This window comes from Python bivittatus, unplaced genomic scaffold (genome assembly GCF_059951505.1).
Source record: "Python bivittatus isolate LINGU-HERP-01145 unplaced genomic scaffold, Pbiv_v1 ctg000500_np1212, whole genome shotgun sequence".
Taxonomy (NCBI): Eukaryota; Metazoa; Chordata; class Lepidosauria; order Squamata; family Pythonidae; genus Python; species Python bivittatus.
Genome location: NW_028277079.1, coordinates 891703 through 905975, shown reverse-complemented (window position 1 = coordinate 905975; position 14273 = coordinate 891703). Strand labels below are relative to the sequence as shown.

Genomic DNA, 14273 nt, shown 5'->3' with positions numbered 1-14273 from the left:
GCCCGGGTTTCGAAGGTGGGCGGGGGGGGGAGGGAGTAAAAAGACAGTCGAGCTGCGGCGGGAAGGGATCGCTCGGGCACCTGTCGGCATCTGGGAAGCCGAGGGCGGCGGCGGCGGCGGCGGCGGCGTCTCCCAGCGTGATTCGTTCCTTCGGGACCCTGCGCTGTGGAGGCAGGAGAAGCCTCGTTCCTCGCGAGAAGCCCCGGCCAAATTCAGCGGGTGGCGCTGCAGTTGGGCGGGAGAGACTTGCGGGAAGGGGGCGTTTCGCGGCCGGCGAAAGCCTCTTTGGGAACCCGCCCGGGCGGAGGAGCGTGTGCAGCCTGCCTCCCGGACAGCCGCTGGACCGAGCGAGTGAGCGAGCGAGCGAGCAAGCAGCACAAACCCGGATCCCCGAAGTTTGTCGGGGGGGGGGGATCCTCTGGTGCGCCTCTCGGGGACGGCTGCTTCAGATCGAGGGGCTGGCGGCCCTTTTCCAACTCACCGCTTCCAGCGCAAGGCTTGCGGTTGGGCTGAATCAGGCTGTTCTGATTTATCGCCCCCGGAGACGAGCGGGGCTTGCCCTCCGTCCTCTAGAGAGGAGTGTCTGACTCACCATGGTGGACAGCCCCAAACTTGGAAGCGCTTTCCTGCGTCCCATCATGGAAAGGAGGAGACGACGAAGTTCCGCGCTGCACACACGTGTGTGTGTGTGTGTGTGTGTGCGCGCGTGTGTTGCTTTTCAGGCAATTGGCATTTCCCTTCTTCGCTTCCTGCCTTTGTATGGCCGCCTTCCATCGCCGAAGGGCGCGCAGGGGGGCTGCCTCAGTCCTCCGCCCACGGCCTCCCTCCGCCAGCAGCTTCGCCTCCCTGCCAGGCGCAGCCTTTGGCCCGGCCCGAGGAATTCGGTCGCTCCTCCGGAGCTGGACGGGGCTGCCGGTCAGCTCTGCACCCGCAAGTTGACATCAGCAGCTGAGCCGTCAGGCAGCCCCGTCCCCCTCCAGCTATTTTGCGAGGCAGGGCCCCTTTGCACATCTGCAGCTGCTGCCTCCCGGAGCAGCGCCTGAGTCTTGGACAGGCAGGCGGTTCGGTGGAGGCCCCCCCACCACAGCCCTTGCAGCCGAAAGCCCTTGCCCAGGGTTTTTTCCAGATCCTTCCCAGCCACTCCACCCACCCCCGGTTCCATGGATGTAGCTCTGTAAAAAAAGGAAACTCCCTCCTCTGCTAGCCTGCAGAGGGTTGCCCGGCCTCCCCTTGAACCCTCCAGGGCTCTTACCATTGGGAGGGCTCAAAATCAGCCTTTCCAGGTATCCGAGGAGGACAATCCTGCCCCCTTGGGCTCCTCAACTCTGGCCTCCTTGCTTCCCGCTCCTCTCACCATCCTGGTGGTCCTCCTTTGAGCAGCACCCACCTTGCCACCTCCTTCACAGGCTGGGCTGAGAATGGGACCTGGGCCTCAAGTCCTGGGTGGGATCCGACCAGCAGAGCGGAGGGGGACTGAAACTTTGCGAGATTTGGACATGATTCTTCCTTTGATTCAGCCTCAAACGGTCTTGGCCTCTTCTGCACACTCGGTCTTGGCCTCTTCTGCACACTCGGTTATTCAGCTGCTGATCAACCACGGCTCCTCCTCGTCTGTACTCAGGGTGTCCGACGGTGGGACCAAAAAAGTCAGTGCAGGGACAGCAACAATCTGGCCAAAGTTCTGTTCGCTTTTGGCGACACACACACAAAACGGACAGAGCTCCGACGGCGCCGTTCCAGCCGCCCTCTTGATCGACAGCCCTGCCTGTGTGTGGCAAAAAAACCCTGCCTGGGTGGTCGCCAGGGGGTCCAAAGGGGGCTGTGCCCATGCAGTTGAAGCCAGACTCCTGTTTTACCTGTGTTGCGTGTACAATGCAGGTTTGTAAAAAGGGTGCAGCTTCAGCTGAATGGTCATGGCCTCCGGCTTGATGTTTTTGATGCCCCCTCTTGCACAGATGCCCTGTTTGTCATCAGGAATCAAGCTCAACTCGAGGACAACTTTCTCTTTTGTTACTATGAGAAGGGGGAACGCCTCCCATCGCGGCCTTATTTGAGGGCTCTACCATGCTCCCCTAAGGGGCAGCACTCCAAAGCATCGTAACCCGGTCTCATAAGACAGTTGCTTGGGGGCTGCCTCTTCCCAAATTTCTCCAGCTCTCTGACACCGTTTTGGGACTGGGAGGACGTTGGGAAAATCCGCTCCACTCGAAACACCCACACAAGGGGAGTTTGGTCGCCAAGGGGCCAACCCAGAAAGGATGTTTCAGCTTGGGCACTCTTTCTCCCCAGGTTCACCCGACCCCTGGTGGAAGCTTGGCTCGGGGAGACCCTGGAAGCAGAAATGGCCCGGGTGCCTCACCTGGACCCCAGCTCTACAGGTAACAAGGAATTGCAGATGGCCAAAGTGCAGATTTCGAAAGAATATTCCTGAGTATGTTCAGAGTGGCTTTTCCTTGTCTGTGAAAGGCCTAACCGAATCCTGGCTGGGGAGAACGGGCGCCAGGCAGATGCACCAGCGTGCTCTTTTTAAAAAAACCCTCTCCCAAAACGTGGAATCTAGCAATAATGGAGGTGGAAAGGTCCTTGGGGGGCCCGTCCTGCAAAGGGGGCTTTTCCAGCTGCTTTCTCAGGGCTCGGCCCACAGCAAGGGAGCTGGGCAGGCGGACGGCAGCTGAGGGCCGGACTTGGCCATCCTTGTGCCAGTCGCGTTCCTGAGAGGAGCGCTCGGTGCTCCTCCTGTGGAGATGCTGCCCTGCTTCCGATGAGTCAGCCGGGCAAAGCAAGGGCAGGGCCGCTGGCCTGACTCTCGGAGGCAGGGAGGGGCCACGTGGTCACTCCCCAGGCCCAGCCAGGGGGAGGACCTGCCGTTCAACACACCCCCTCGGACTGAAGCAGCGGCTCTTCCTCTCCAACTAGGCCGATGCGTGGGGGAGGTCAAAAAGGTCAAGATGGCAGGGACCACCATGTGATCAGTCCCACCCCTTTTTACAAGTGTGGTGTGAAAAAGGGGTGGTGCTTGATCACATCGTGATTTTCTCGGCAAACCCCAGATCTGTCTGAACCCAAGAGCATCGTCCCAGAAGAATAAAGTTTACAGCTTTCGTGCATTTGTCTAAAGAACTGATTCAAACAGGAGGCAAGGTTTGGTCATCTGTAGGTTGGTTGTGGGAACCCAGCCCTCATCTCTGCAGGAAGTGCAAATCGGGTTCTCGCCCAGAGCCCTAAGACGGCACATTCATCTTGGCCGTGCAGATTATGCGAACACAGCCCTGTAGCGTGCTGGGGGACCCCGCCACTGAATCAGCCTCAGCCAGTGCTTGGGGTTCCTGTGTCTTTTGCACTTCTGAACCAAGGCAACCTGGGGGGATGCCAGGAACTCAGCAATGGTGCTGGAAGCACGAGGGGGTGGAGCTCCCCGGGGGGCCATCTGAAGCCCTCCCAGGACAGGGGTCTCCCCTCGAGACATGACACACAGCTACCTCCGAGCATTCATGTTGTCCCCGTTTGGCTTTCAGGTGTGGCTCGTCCTTTCTTGCACCGGGATCAGGACCGGGGCAGGGAGAAGATGCCTTACTCAGTGGAAACGCCCTATGGCTTCCTGCTGGACCTAGATTTCCTCAAGTACGTGGATGACATTGAGAGAGGCCAAACCCTCCGGAAGCTGCCGCTGCATCGCAAAGTTAAGGGGTCCAAGCAAGCCCCCGGCTCCTCCCCTGGCCAGACGGGGGGCTGGGCCTCCACTGAGTCCCTTTCATCCACGACCTGCGAGGACGGGACCCCCAACTTCTCCCCCGAAGCCAAGGAGCCCACGGGCAAAGGAGACTCGCTCCCCGCGTCTCCCTCGCCTGCTGTCCAGCTTCTCCCCCCGCCTTCCCCCGACTCTGTGTCCAGAGGCCGCAGGGTGGAGACGACCTTGCTGGAGACCAGCAGGCGGCTGGAGGAGGCGCAGCGCAGCCTGCTGACCGGTGGGGGGGCTGCGGGGCTCAAGAGGACGGCCAGCGCCTCCCAGGACGGGGGCGGGCGTCCCCCCGGCTCTGCTTCCCCTCTGGCGGGGGAAAGCCAGGCTGACCTCGCAAAGACGAGCCCGCCTCATTCAGGAAGGAGCACCCCAGTCCCTTCCGTGAGCCCCGCACACCTCCAGCACATCCGGGAGCAGATGGCCACTGCCCTCAAGCAGCTGAAGGAGCTGGAGGAGCAGGTGAAGGTGATCCCGCTCCTGGAAGAGGAGATCTGCCAGCTGAAGCAGGAGAAGGAGCAGCTGGCGGCTGGCTTGGGGGCGAGGCTGGAGCCTGAAGCCAGCGAGCCCGGGGTCTTTCGCTTCCCCCCGAGGCCTCCCAAGGGTGGGGCTGCCTGTCCGGGTGCAGGGGGGTCCCAGGGCAACCAGGAGGCCCACAGCGAGAGCGACGGCGAGCCGACGAAAGGGAGGCCGAGCAAGATTGCGGAGCTGAAGAAACTGACCGAGAGGCTGTCCGGTGTGGAGAGGGCTGGGAAGGGCAGAGGAGGGGCCCACCCCTCGAAAGCAGAGGAGCCCGGCTGGAGGTCCATTGCCGTCGGGGAGGAGGTGGACATGAGCGAAGCCGTCTTCTACTACCGGAGCCAGAGGCCATGCCGAGAAGTGGCGGTGGGGCGCGAGACGGAGACCTGCGACGCCGAGGTGTGGGTCATGGAGTCCTTCCTTGGGGTGTCGTCGGAGGCGGAGGAGGAGGTGCAGATGCTGCAGCTCGCGGTCCAGCATCAGCGCGAAGTGATTGCCATGCTGGAGGGGCACCTGAGAGAGGCCACGGAGGAACTAGAGGAGCTGAGGGTGGAGGTCTGTTCCCGCAGGCCAGGCGGCCTGGTCAGCCAGGCGACCCTCGCCTGTCCAGAGACGGTCGAAGCCTGCGTGGAGGCCATCCCGCCCACCCGGAGCCAGGCTGTGGGCAGCCACATCGAAATGGTGGAGGCGAGCGCCCAAGGCTCCCTGCCAGTAGCGCACGTGGGAATTGGCTGCAACTTGCAAGGGAACGATTGTACAGAAGCAGACCCCGCAACAGACTCGCCACGGAAAGCTGCACAGACCCCGCCGGGGGCCGAACCCAAAGGCCAGACCCGGCACCCTGAACCCATGGCTGTGGAGGGGTCCGGGTCCGGATCCGAAGAGGAGGCCAAGCCCAGGAAGCCGACAGGCAGCGAGGACGGGAGGGCAGTCCAGCTGCCGTTGCAGACAGAGGGAGAACCGGGTCCGGGGCCGCCTTTGCTCCTGGCAGCGGGCGGGAAGGGAAGCCACGAGCCCAACGGGGTGGAGGGGGTCTCGGGGGCTGGTGAGTGCCGCCTGCCACGCGAGCCAGTCCCAGTGGGGCCCTCCAAGCTCAGAGGCCCCCCTCCCACCCCACATGAACTGAGGCTCGCTTAAGACTTGCGCTTTCACAGCGGAGCTTGTAGACCTCTCTCGGTGCCCCTGAAAATGCGCGGAAGCTTTCCTCCCCACAGAGACCCCGCCTCCCCTCCCCTCCCCTGGGCTCAGGAGAAGGGCAGGCCTCCTAGCGTAGCTCGGGCCCCTTCCATGAGGGCCACAGCTCCTTCCACCAGCTTCTGGCATGACAGAAACAGCGCCTGGTGCAGTTCAGCACTTCGGCACCACCCAGCTTCCTCCAGCAGGGCTTGGTCAGGGTGGGGGGAGGCAAGACAGTTCAAGGGTGTCTGGTGTGGCCTCTGGGGTCAGGTCCCCGGGGAGTTTCCACTTTGGCCCCTCTGAAGCACCAGTCTTGGTGCGAGCTGCAGGATCAGCTGATCCGTAACAAGCAGAGGCGACCCTTGCGGGATCCCCGCTGCCCTTGGGAGGGCCACCCTGGATCTCCCGCAGGCCCACATCTGGGGACACCTGGGTGGGCCCCTGGGTCCGCAGCTGCAGAATCCCAGAGACGGAAGGGGTCGTTTGGGCCATGGAGTCCGAACCAAAGCACCCCGGCGCTGTCTGGAACCTAGTTAAAGGGGGCCCAGCTTGGCGCATCATGCAAAGGCAGTACCTGGCTGCTGGTATTTGAGTGGGGGGGGCGGAGAGCCTCCCCCCTCCCCCTTCGCTCCATGAAAGGAGAGTCCAGGGTGGCCTTTGGGACAAACTTGGGTCCCCAGGCCTCTCTACCCTCCAAGAACTGCCCCCCTCTGTCTTTACTGCCTCCAGAATAAACTGGGGGGGAGGCAGAGTTGGAATGGTGTCTTCTATGGGGAGAGGGGCCCACGCACCCCAGCTGCCTGCCCTCAGTTTCCCAGAAACATGGCGAGCATGTTACGGTGACGATCCTGGACTAGAAACCAGGAGACAGGGACTTCTGGTCCTGCCGTAGGCACGGAAGCCAGCTGAGGGGACTTTGGGCCAGTCGCCCTCTCTCAGCCCCACCCACCTCGCAGGGTTGTCGTGGGGAACAGAGGAGGCAGGAGCATTATGTACGCTGCCTTGAGCTGTATGCAATAAAGGCAGGGTATAAATCTAATAATAATAAAATAACATGATTGTGATCATCTTCATCTCGGAGGGCCCTCTCATTCTGCATCCTCCGGAGCAGCATTTCTTAACCTTGGAACTTTAAGAGGGGTGGACTTCAACTCCCAGAATTCCTCAGCCAGCCATGCTAACTGGGGAATTCTGGGAGTTGAAGTCCACCCCTTTTAAAGCAGCCAAGGTTGAGAAACGCTGCTCCGGAGGCTGCAGCATCTAACCCCCCTCCTCCTTCTGCCCCCTCTCCTGTGCAGGTGCCCTGAAGTCCATCATGAAGCGGCTGGACCACCCGGCCAAGGCAGAGGTGGGGGGCAGTGGGAAGAAGACCCTCCAGTTTGTGGGCCTCCTGAATGGCGAGTACGAACCTTTCTTCTCCTCGGGCGGGAGAAAAAGCCGAGCCGGAAGGCCTGACCGCATGGCCCCACGCGGCGTGTCCTGTGGGGGGAATATGGCTCATGCTCCCACTCGCTGAACTTGGCTCCCTCTTCCTTGGAAGCTGAATTTCATCCCGTGGGGCCTCCTACCCCCTTGGCTCTAGCCTCCATGACCAGAGGCAGTCTACCCCCAAACGTCAGCCCTTCTGCTGGCAGGCTGCTTGCAGAACCCAGATCCGGAATGCAAGCCTGGATCCTTTGGCTGGCAGTTGGAGGCACCAGGGTGGCATGACTAGGTGGAACCAGTCCTAGGAAAACAGCTGCCCAGGTGGTCACTGGGGAGCTAAATGGAGCCTCCCTGGTCAGAAGCAGTCACCCTGCTTGTGTGGCTCGACGGAAGTGAGGGGGGCACAAGATGGGGACACAGATGGGCTTGGGGAACTTGGATGGATTGGAAAGGCAGCTGCCGGCCTGGGGTCACGTCTGGGGCCATGGCAGGTACTCAAGGGGACTGGCACCCTGGCCCTGCCCTGACGCCTTCTCTCGTGGCAGGTATGAGAGCACCTCTAGTGAGGAGGAGGAGGAAGAGGAGGAAGAAGAAGTGGTGGAGGAAGAAGAGGAGGAGGAGGAGGAGGAGGGGTCCCCAGGGGAGGGATCTCCCCACAGCTCCTTCAGCGAGACGGTCAGCAGCTCTGGTGACTTGGAGGGCGACGTTGCTGCCAGCCCCGATGTCAGCGACAGCAGCGAGGAGGACGAGGAGACCCCGGTCCCAGAGGCAGCGCCAGACCACCCGAGGCTGGGCACGGATCCCAAAGCCGCCGCCAGCCAGGAAGCAGCTCCTCCCAAGGTCAAGGAGAGGTAAGAGCATCCTCCGCAGGGAAGGACCCCAGACCCGTTTCGGACCTTCCTTGCAGGGAGCGGTCTGGATTCTTGATGGGGAAGGCGTGGCTTCAGTCCTCCCCCTCCCAAACTGTAGGCGTGTTGTTCTTCTGGCCTCAGTTCCCCTGCTCTGTGAAATGGGTGCACCCAAGCGCAGGGGACACCACTGAGGCTGAAATCGTAGACCCGGCCCAAGAGGCGAACGACCTCCCTCCATAAAGCTTCGTGTTGCAGCCAGCCCCCTCCGCCCAGACAACGTCCCTCGGGGCTAACGACTCAGAATGGCAGCGCTCGCCCCCTTTCCTCCCCAGCGCAGCCCTTTCGACGCAGCAGGAGCTTCCCCGCCTCCAACTCCCCAAAGCGCAGCCTCTCTGCTTCTGGCTCAACGGGTTGCGGGAGGCCGACTGCCACCATCCCTAAGCTGTGGGGTGCACCTGGGGACATCAGGGCAGCCAGTTGGTTGTGGGGAGGGAGGTGAAGGCATCCTGGCTTTGCCATTGCATCAACTCAGCCCCAGAAAAACGGCATCCCGAACACCGAAAAGAACAAATGAAAAGTCATAAATGATGGCTAAACTGTGAATGATGGGTTGGGCGGCCTTAGCAAAGTCCTCAAATAAATAAGTTATCAGGGAGAACCAGGGGGGTCTGCTGGAGCCAATATGGCGTCAGTCACAGAGCTGCAGCCGCCATTTTGATTTTTTTGACCCGCGCACACACACCACAGACACTCCCGGAGAGAACATGCAGGCGAAACCTCCCTCAAATCAAGCTGAACTTACCCGAGTCGGTGGTGGCCAAGAAGTGCTTTACAACTGCCTCCTTTCTGGATGTTTTTTTGGCTTTCCAATCTAATCAACCCCCCAGGGTTTCCTTGTGGTGTTCCATCCATGTACTAATTGGGTGCGAACCTGCCCAGCTAGACGCTCCAGCTCTTCGACCCCTCTTGCTTCACATGGGGACGCAGGCCGGCTGCTCTGAGTTTAGCCACTTACGGATCACGCTGGCCTCGCTTAAAATCCAGATGCCTGTTTCACAGCCGGTCCAGGGAGACCTTTAGCCTTGTTAGGCCTGGAAGAGGTTCCCAGGGGCAGGCGGGCCCCTCTTTGCCCCTCGCAGGTACTCCTAACAGCCTCTGGTCCCATCCGGGGAGCCCCCCTCCCCAGCAAGGGTCTGCACCCCAGGCGCTTCTGCTCTCCCATCCTCTGAACGAGGATGATGTTTGAGGCCAACTTTTAAAGAGCGTCTCTTTCACCTGGAAATGGACGGGATGAGAGGGGGGCTGCCTGGGGGCCGTGCAGTCTGAACCGCTGCCTGGAGAAGGTCTCACTCTGGATATTTAATAGTCTAGCAAATCCCCATGGGAAACCTTAGCATCTCTAAAAAGCAGAACGGGAAGACCCTGGCTTAGGGAGATCAGAAAACCAGGGGGCCCTCCCTGCTGCTCCCCCATAAAGCCAGAGGAGCAGGCTGCGTTCAAGGGCTTTCGGAGGGAGCTCTCGCGCTGGCAGAGGATGCGCACGCCCGAATCAGAGCCCTTAAGCTGCAAATGGAAACTGCCTGGCTCTGCAAGCCCACCTTGAGATCCCAGCCCCTTTCCTTGGTGCCAGCTGCCACCCGTGCAGGATGGAGTCTGCCTGCGTCCCCTGAAGGGCCGCTTGGCCGCTGACCCTGACTGGCCTCCCCGGCAGGTTTGAGCTGAGTCCTCGGATGAGAGAGGCCTGCCTGGTGCTGAGGACCCATCTGGGCCACGACAGAGCGGCTGCAAAGAGCAAAGAGCTGGTGAGTAGCCGCAGGAGCCGGCCCTTTGGGTGCATGGGAGACAGGACTGCTTGGAGAGCGCAAGTCTTTCTTCGGGGTCCTCACGTGGGCCACAACATCATCGTGCACATAACATGAATAACTCGTCGGCTTCCCCCCCTTTCCAAGGCCATTTGTACTGGTTATCCCAGCGTTGCTTTGCCCTCAAACTCGGCCGGCCGACACAGGCTTGCAGAGGTTTTCTGACCCACGAGGCCTCCGCCAAGTTCCCTCTCTAGGCATGGAGGGAGCACCAGAAAAGTTGCAAACGTAGCCTGGAAACCAAGCAAAAGAGGTGGCTGGCGAAGGGAGAGCCGGGGACGCGTTCTCACCCCCACTCCGGTTTCTAGCTCTCCAGCACCAGCCTGGTCCTGCAGGAGTGGTTCCGAGTGTCCAGCCAGAAGGCCTCCCGAGCCAGCAAGGTGGCGAAGCACCTGCAGGCTTTTGCTGAACTCTCCCCGGCGCTGCTGGCGCACGTCATCAACCTCTCCGACGGCAACGGGAACATGGCCCTCCACTACAGCGTTTCGCACTCCAACTTCGACATCGTCCAGCTTCTGCTCGACACAGGTGACGAGGCGACCCCGGCAGGCTCACAGGGCCTGGGGAGGAGGGGGCAGACCACTTAGGCCTCTGTCTGGGTCCTGCCCAGGGCAGGGCAGGGCAGGGCAGGGCAGGGCAGGGCAGCAACGGTGCCTGTTTTCTCGGAGTGGTAGGAGAACCTTAGTGGCAGATCTGGGGAACAGCCAAGCCCGGTTCCTACACTTCTATTCTGTTCAAATCAGCTTTTGCTTTTTGGAAAACCACGAGGACTGGAAACTTGCTTTGTTAGGACCGTAGCCATCTGAGCTACGAGTCATGTGCTTTGCACCTAGAAGCTTCCAGGCTAAGTTTGCCACTTTTCCAGTCAGTATTGTATATTATTCACACGTCTTTTTTCTAACCCAATTCACTGAAGTTCACAGATCAGAATATAAATTTACTGAAAGTAAAACCGATATAACATGGATGAGCAGCGCACGAAGGATGGAGCAGACGACATTAAATCTATTAATGCCCTTACAGGGCCAGCAAGGAGAGGCCCGCCGTCTTAGCCTGGGGCTGCACAGGGCGGGGGGGGGGCAGAGGTGTCACCCTGGGGAGGCCGTTCTGCACCTTCCTCAACTTTGCGCCCACCCATTGGGTCACTGGAGACGAGAAAGGCCTCCCGGGGTTGGCGGTGGCTCGTGCTCCCTCGTGCCCTCACCACCAGTTTCTCCCCCCATTGCAAGGAGTCTGTAATGTCGACCACCAGAACAAAGCAGGCTACACGGCCCTCATGTTGGCCGCGCTGGCAACGATGGAGCAGAAAGACGACATGTCCGTGGTCCGGCGCCTCTTCGACATGGGCAGCGTCAATGCCAAGGCCAGCCAAGTAGGTATCTTGGGGGTGACGCAGTTCACCCCTCCCTCTGGGGCAGGACAGCGGTTCATTGGGAAGAAAGCAAGCGGGGCGCTTCTGACATGCCCAGAAGCACTCTCTTAAAACAAAGCCCACCCATGCTTTCTCACTGGGGTTCCAGGCCGGCCAGACAGCACTGATGCTTGCAGTCAGCCACGGGAGGCAAGAGATGGTGGAAGCCCTGCTCGCTTGCGGGGCAGACGTCAACCTTCAGGACGAGGAGGGCTCTACTGCGCTCATGTGCGCCTGCGAGCACGGGCGAGCAGAAACCGTGCGGCTGCTTCTGACCCAGCCAGCCTGCGACACATCCATCGTGGATCACGTAAGTTGCTGTCCCAGAAACGCTGCCTCTAGCTGGGCTCCCGTGTCAAGCGTCTAGTTCTCAGTGTTGCAATATACTCAAATGAAGCTCACCCAAACCTCACGAGCTCCATACTGTAAATGTTGTCTTCCTCCCTTGCCCTCCAAATCATTGTGAGAGTGACAGATCTTGGGCCCTTCTGTTCCCTTTCTAGTTTAGCTACCACTTTAGGGTCTATTTTCATTTGTGATTTTTTTTAAAAAAGCACCGTAGTACAAGCTGCATGACAGGAAAAGTGCCTGATGGGTCGTTTTTATAAAAAGCAGGTTTCCTACGTTTAATTCATCTCATTTTTCTGCTTTCCCCTCCCCAAAATAATTTTGGCATTAATTCCAAAGCCGAACTCCTACGAAAGGACGCCTTTGCTGTTTTTCCCCCCTTTAAGATCTGGGAACGGAGTTCGCTGTAGCTTTTGGTTCGCTCCTTGCCTGCCACCCCATGCTGCCAAATAGCAAAATGGTACTATTTAAGGCCCCGACTCCAAGAGCAAACTCTCAGGCGACGTGAACGCACAGCTGTTTCAAGAGCCCCCTTTAATCTGCTTCGGTCCTGCCCGCTGGCAAAACACTGCAGCAGAGGCCCCACGGCCGCGATCCAACCCAGTGTCCCACCTCGCCAAGCCCCACGTGGGAAGGAAATCACCTCAAACGCCTGAAAGTGGTTAAAACTTTAGGCCTTCCAAATTTGAGACTCAAATATTAAAGAGCAGAATCAGGAAAATTAAAACTTTTACCATTTTCACAGAAAATAACTGCTGGAGGGTCAGAGGCAACCCAAACGATTTCCGGGGTGTTTGGTTCTGTTTTAAGCAACTTGCTCGCCTTTCGTGGATTCTGATCTAATTGTCTTGAACTTCTTTGGAGGCATGGCAGCAGGGAAGCTGGGCTGGTCTGCAATAGTAAAAATTCAGGAAGGGCCTGGTAATACCTTTCCCAATTCGCAAATGTTATTAAGAGGCGGAAGCTTTTGTGAGCTGCAGCCCCCTTCATCGGATCCCTGGAGTGGCTTTAGCTGTGACTGACAAAAGCGTCTGTTCCTGCCTTGAATAAACCTGAGAGTTGGAAAAGATGCGGCCAGACTGCGTCTGATTTTTTGGAGACATGGGCCAAAAAAGAGCTGCTTCTTGCAGTCCAACAGCCCCTGTGCTTTTCCGAAACTTTCTTGCAGGATGGCAATGATGCTGTGGCCATTGCCTTAGAGGCTGGACATCATGACATCGCGGCTCTGATATCTGCCCGCCTCACCCAGTCGGCAGTTAGGTGAGCACATCCCCTTTGCGCAGCTCCAGTCCCCCAACCAGCTAGCAACGGGGTCTTCCCCCAATTGCCTGGGTCTGAGATTTGCTGGCTGGAAGAGCTCAGAGTTCTGACTCAACCTGCGAGGAGAACCAAGGTTGGGTTCCCACAACAGACATGAGCCCAGTCCCAGCTCACATGGAGCAGGTCAAAAGCCACTGCTGTAGGAAGACAAACTCCCACCTGCTTCCTCCGGCCGTTCACTTAAGCGAATGTGCTTGTAGAGCCTCCTGCACCAATCAGGAGTCGTCTGATAGCGTCCCACTGGCCGGACAGACAATCCGGGCTCCCAAGGCGGACCCACAGCCGCCAGACCTTGCTAATAAGCTTTGCAACGGAAGGCTCCGCGCTCTCACCTTTCCTCGGAAGACGAACCAGGCAGCCTGCTTTCAGGATGGAAGCCCACATGAAGCTGACTGGGGGAGGGCTGGTCTTTTCCAGGAGGCCCCTGGAGCAGTAAGACACCCGAGCCAAAAGCTCAGCCAGACCACCTCGGTGCAGGAAGGAAGGGTGGCTCTGGGGCACCGCCACCCCCCCAAAAAGGGAAGGCTTCTGGCACCCCTGGCTTTGCTCCAATTGAGCGAGAGCGACCAGGGCACTGAAGGGTGACTAATCCACACCCCCCACTTGGGACGCTTCGGCTTCCTGGCATTCAGACCTGCGGCCTTCACAGCCAGGATTCAGGGAGGGGGCCACGTTCTCACAGCATTTAGCGCCATCACCTCGGACGCCCACCTGTCAAAGAGGCACAGTATTTGTGAGCGCAGCGCCAGCTGAGCTGCCAGAGCTCCAGAGATTTATCAGAAATAGGCCGCCTCTTCCCTCCTCCATGCCAGACCTTTCAACAGACTCCCTTACCGACAGACGTGTGGACTATTCCCAGCAATGGGGACTCCACACGTTCCTCTGCTAGGAAAGGTTTCCTTATACCACAGCGGGGGCAGAGCGGGAGTCCTCCCCTAACGCAGGACAGACATTTAAGATTCAAAGGGAGTGCGGCTTGCGGTTTCTTTAGCGGCTGTTTCCGTTCCCGTTCCCAGGACAGGACCATGACAGTATTCAGCTGTGACCGAGGCAGCTCCAGCCCTAGAATCGTCCTGTTGGCAGCTGCCTCCCCTCGGCAAGAGGACGTGCAACCAAAGAGCCCGCCGTTCCCAGGAGACAGTTCCTGTACCACTATGCACCCTCAGCCCACGTGCTCCGGCTGCCGCTTGGAATCCGTTTGGGGTGAGGCTCACCCTGGGCCAGCTTTGCTATTTTCGGCCACCCAGTAAATCTTACATGTTCTGCCAGCGTCCTCAGTTCCACCAACAGGAAGTTATCAGGGAAAGGCTATGACCTGTTTTATAGTAGAAAAGCCTCGCCGCACGTGAAATTCATTCTCTGCACATGGGCAGAACTCAGACAGCCTGGGTGGGGGCGAAGACCTCTTCCTACCACGGCAGCAAGGGAAGCGTCCTGCCAGGCAAGCCCCCCACTGTAACCAAAAACGGTAACAGGGTGGAGTGCTCAATGAGGACTAGATACTACCTATGCAAATGTTTATCTCACTAGAATAAAGTCCCACAAGCCCTTGGCTTTCATCTCACACAATTCCAGCAGATGGGGAGTAAAATTTGGAGGGGAGAGAGTAGGACCGTGCTTGCTGC

The 14273-nt window shown here is 59.1% G+C and overlaps 1 protein-coding gene and 1 long non-coding RNA gene across 8 annotated transcripts in view; one reads left to right on the top strand and one right to left on the bottom strand.

Annotated features, from left to right (window-relative positions):
• The window catches only part of LOC112542319 (uncharacterized), a 23033-nt gene extending 22232 nt beyond the window's left edge, over positions 1 to 801 (bottom strand). For 4 of the 5 annotated variants that reach the window (XR_015797323.1, XR_015797327.1, XR_015797324.1 and 1 more), the window contains exon 1: positions 81 to 801. This is a non-coding gene — a long non-coding RNA (uncharacterized LOC112542319). The remainder of the gene's footprint in view (positions 1 to 80) is intronic. The other variant, XR_015797326.1, reaches the window with a different exon arrangement.
• Positions 1 to 14273, top strand: part of KANK3 (KN motif and ankyrin repeat domains 3) — a 14852-nt gene extending 579 nt beyond the window's left edge. The window contains exons 1-11 of one of the 3 annotated variants that reach the window (XM_088147346.1): positions 323 to 351; positions 2290 to 2378; positions 3516 to 5300; positions 6730 to 6832; positions 7402 to 7707; positions 9419 to 9509; positions 9878 to 10097; positions 10799 to 10941; positions 11090 to 11290; positions 12497 to 12588; positions 13665 to 14273. In XM_088147346.1, the coding sequence (XP_088003472.1) occupies positions 2342 to 2378; positions 3516 to 5300; positions 6730 to 6832; positions 7402 to 7707; positions 9419 to 9509; positions 9878 to 10097; positions 10799 to 10941; positions 11090 to 11290; positions 12497 to 12588; positions 13665 to 13677 (2991 nt within the window). In that variant the 5' untranslated portion in view covers positions 323 to 351; positions 2290 to 2341 and the 3' untranslated portion in view covers positions 13678 to 14273. Of the gene's footprint in view, positions 1 to 322; positions 352 to 2289; positions 2379 to 3515; positions 5301 to 6729; positions 6833 to 7401; positions 7708 to 9418; positions 9510 to 9877; positions 10098 to 10798; positions 10942 to 11089; positions 11291 to 12496; positions 12589 to 13664 lie in introns of those variants that run through there. The other 2 variants (XM_088147348.1, XM_088147347.1) reach the window with 2 other exon arrangements.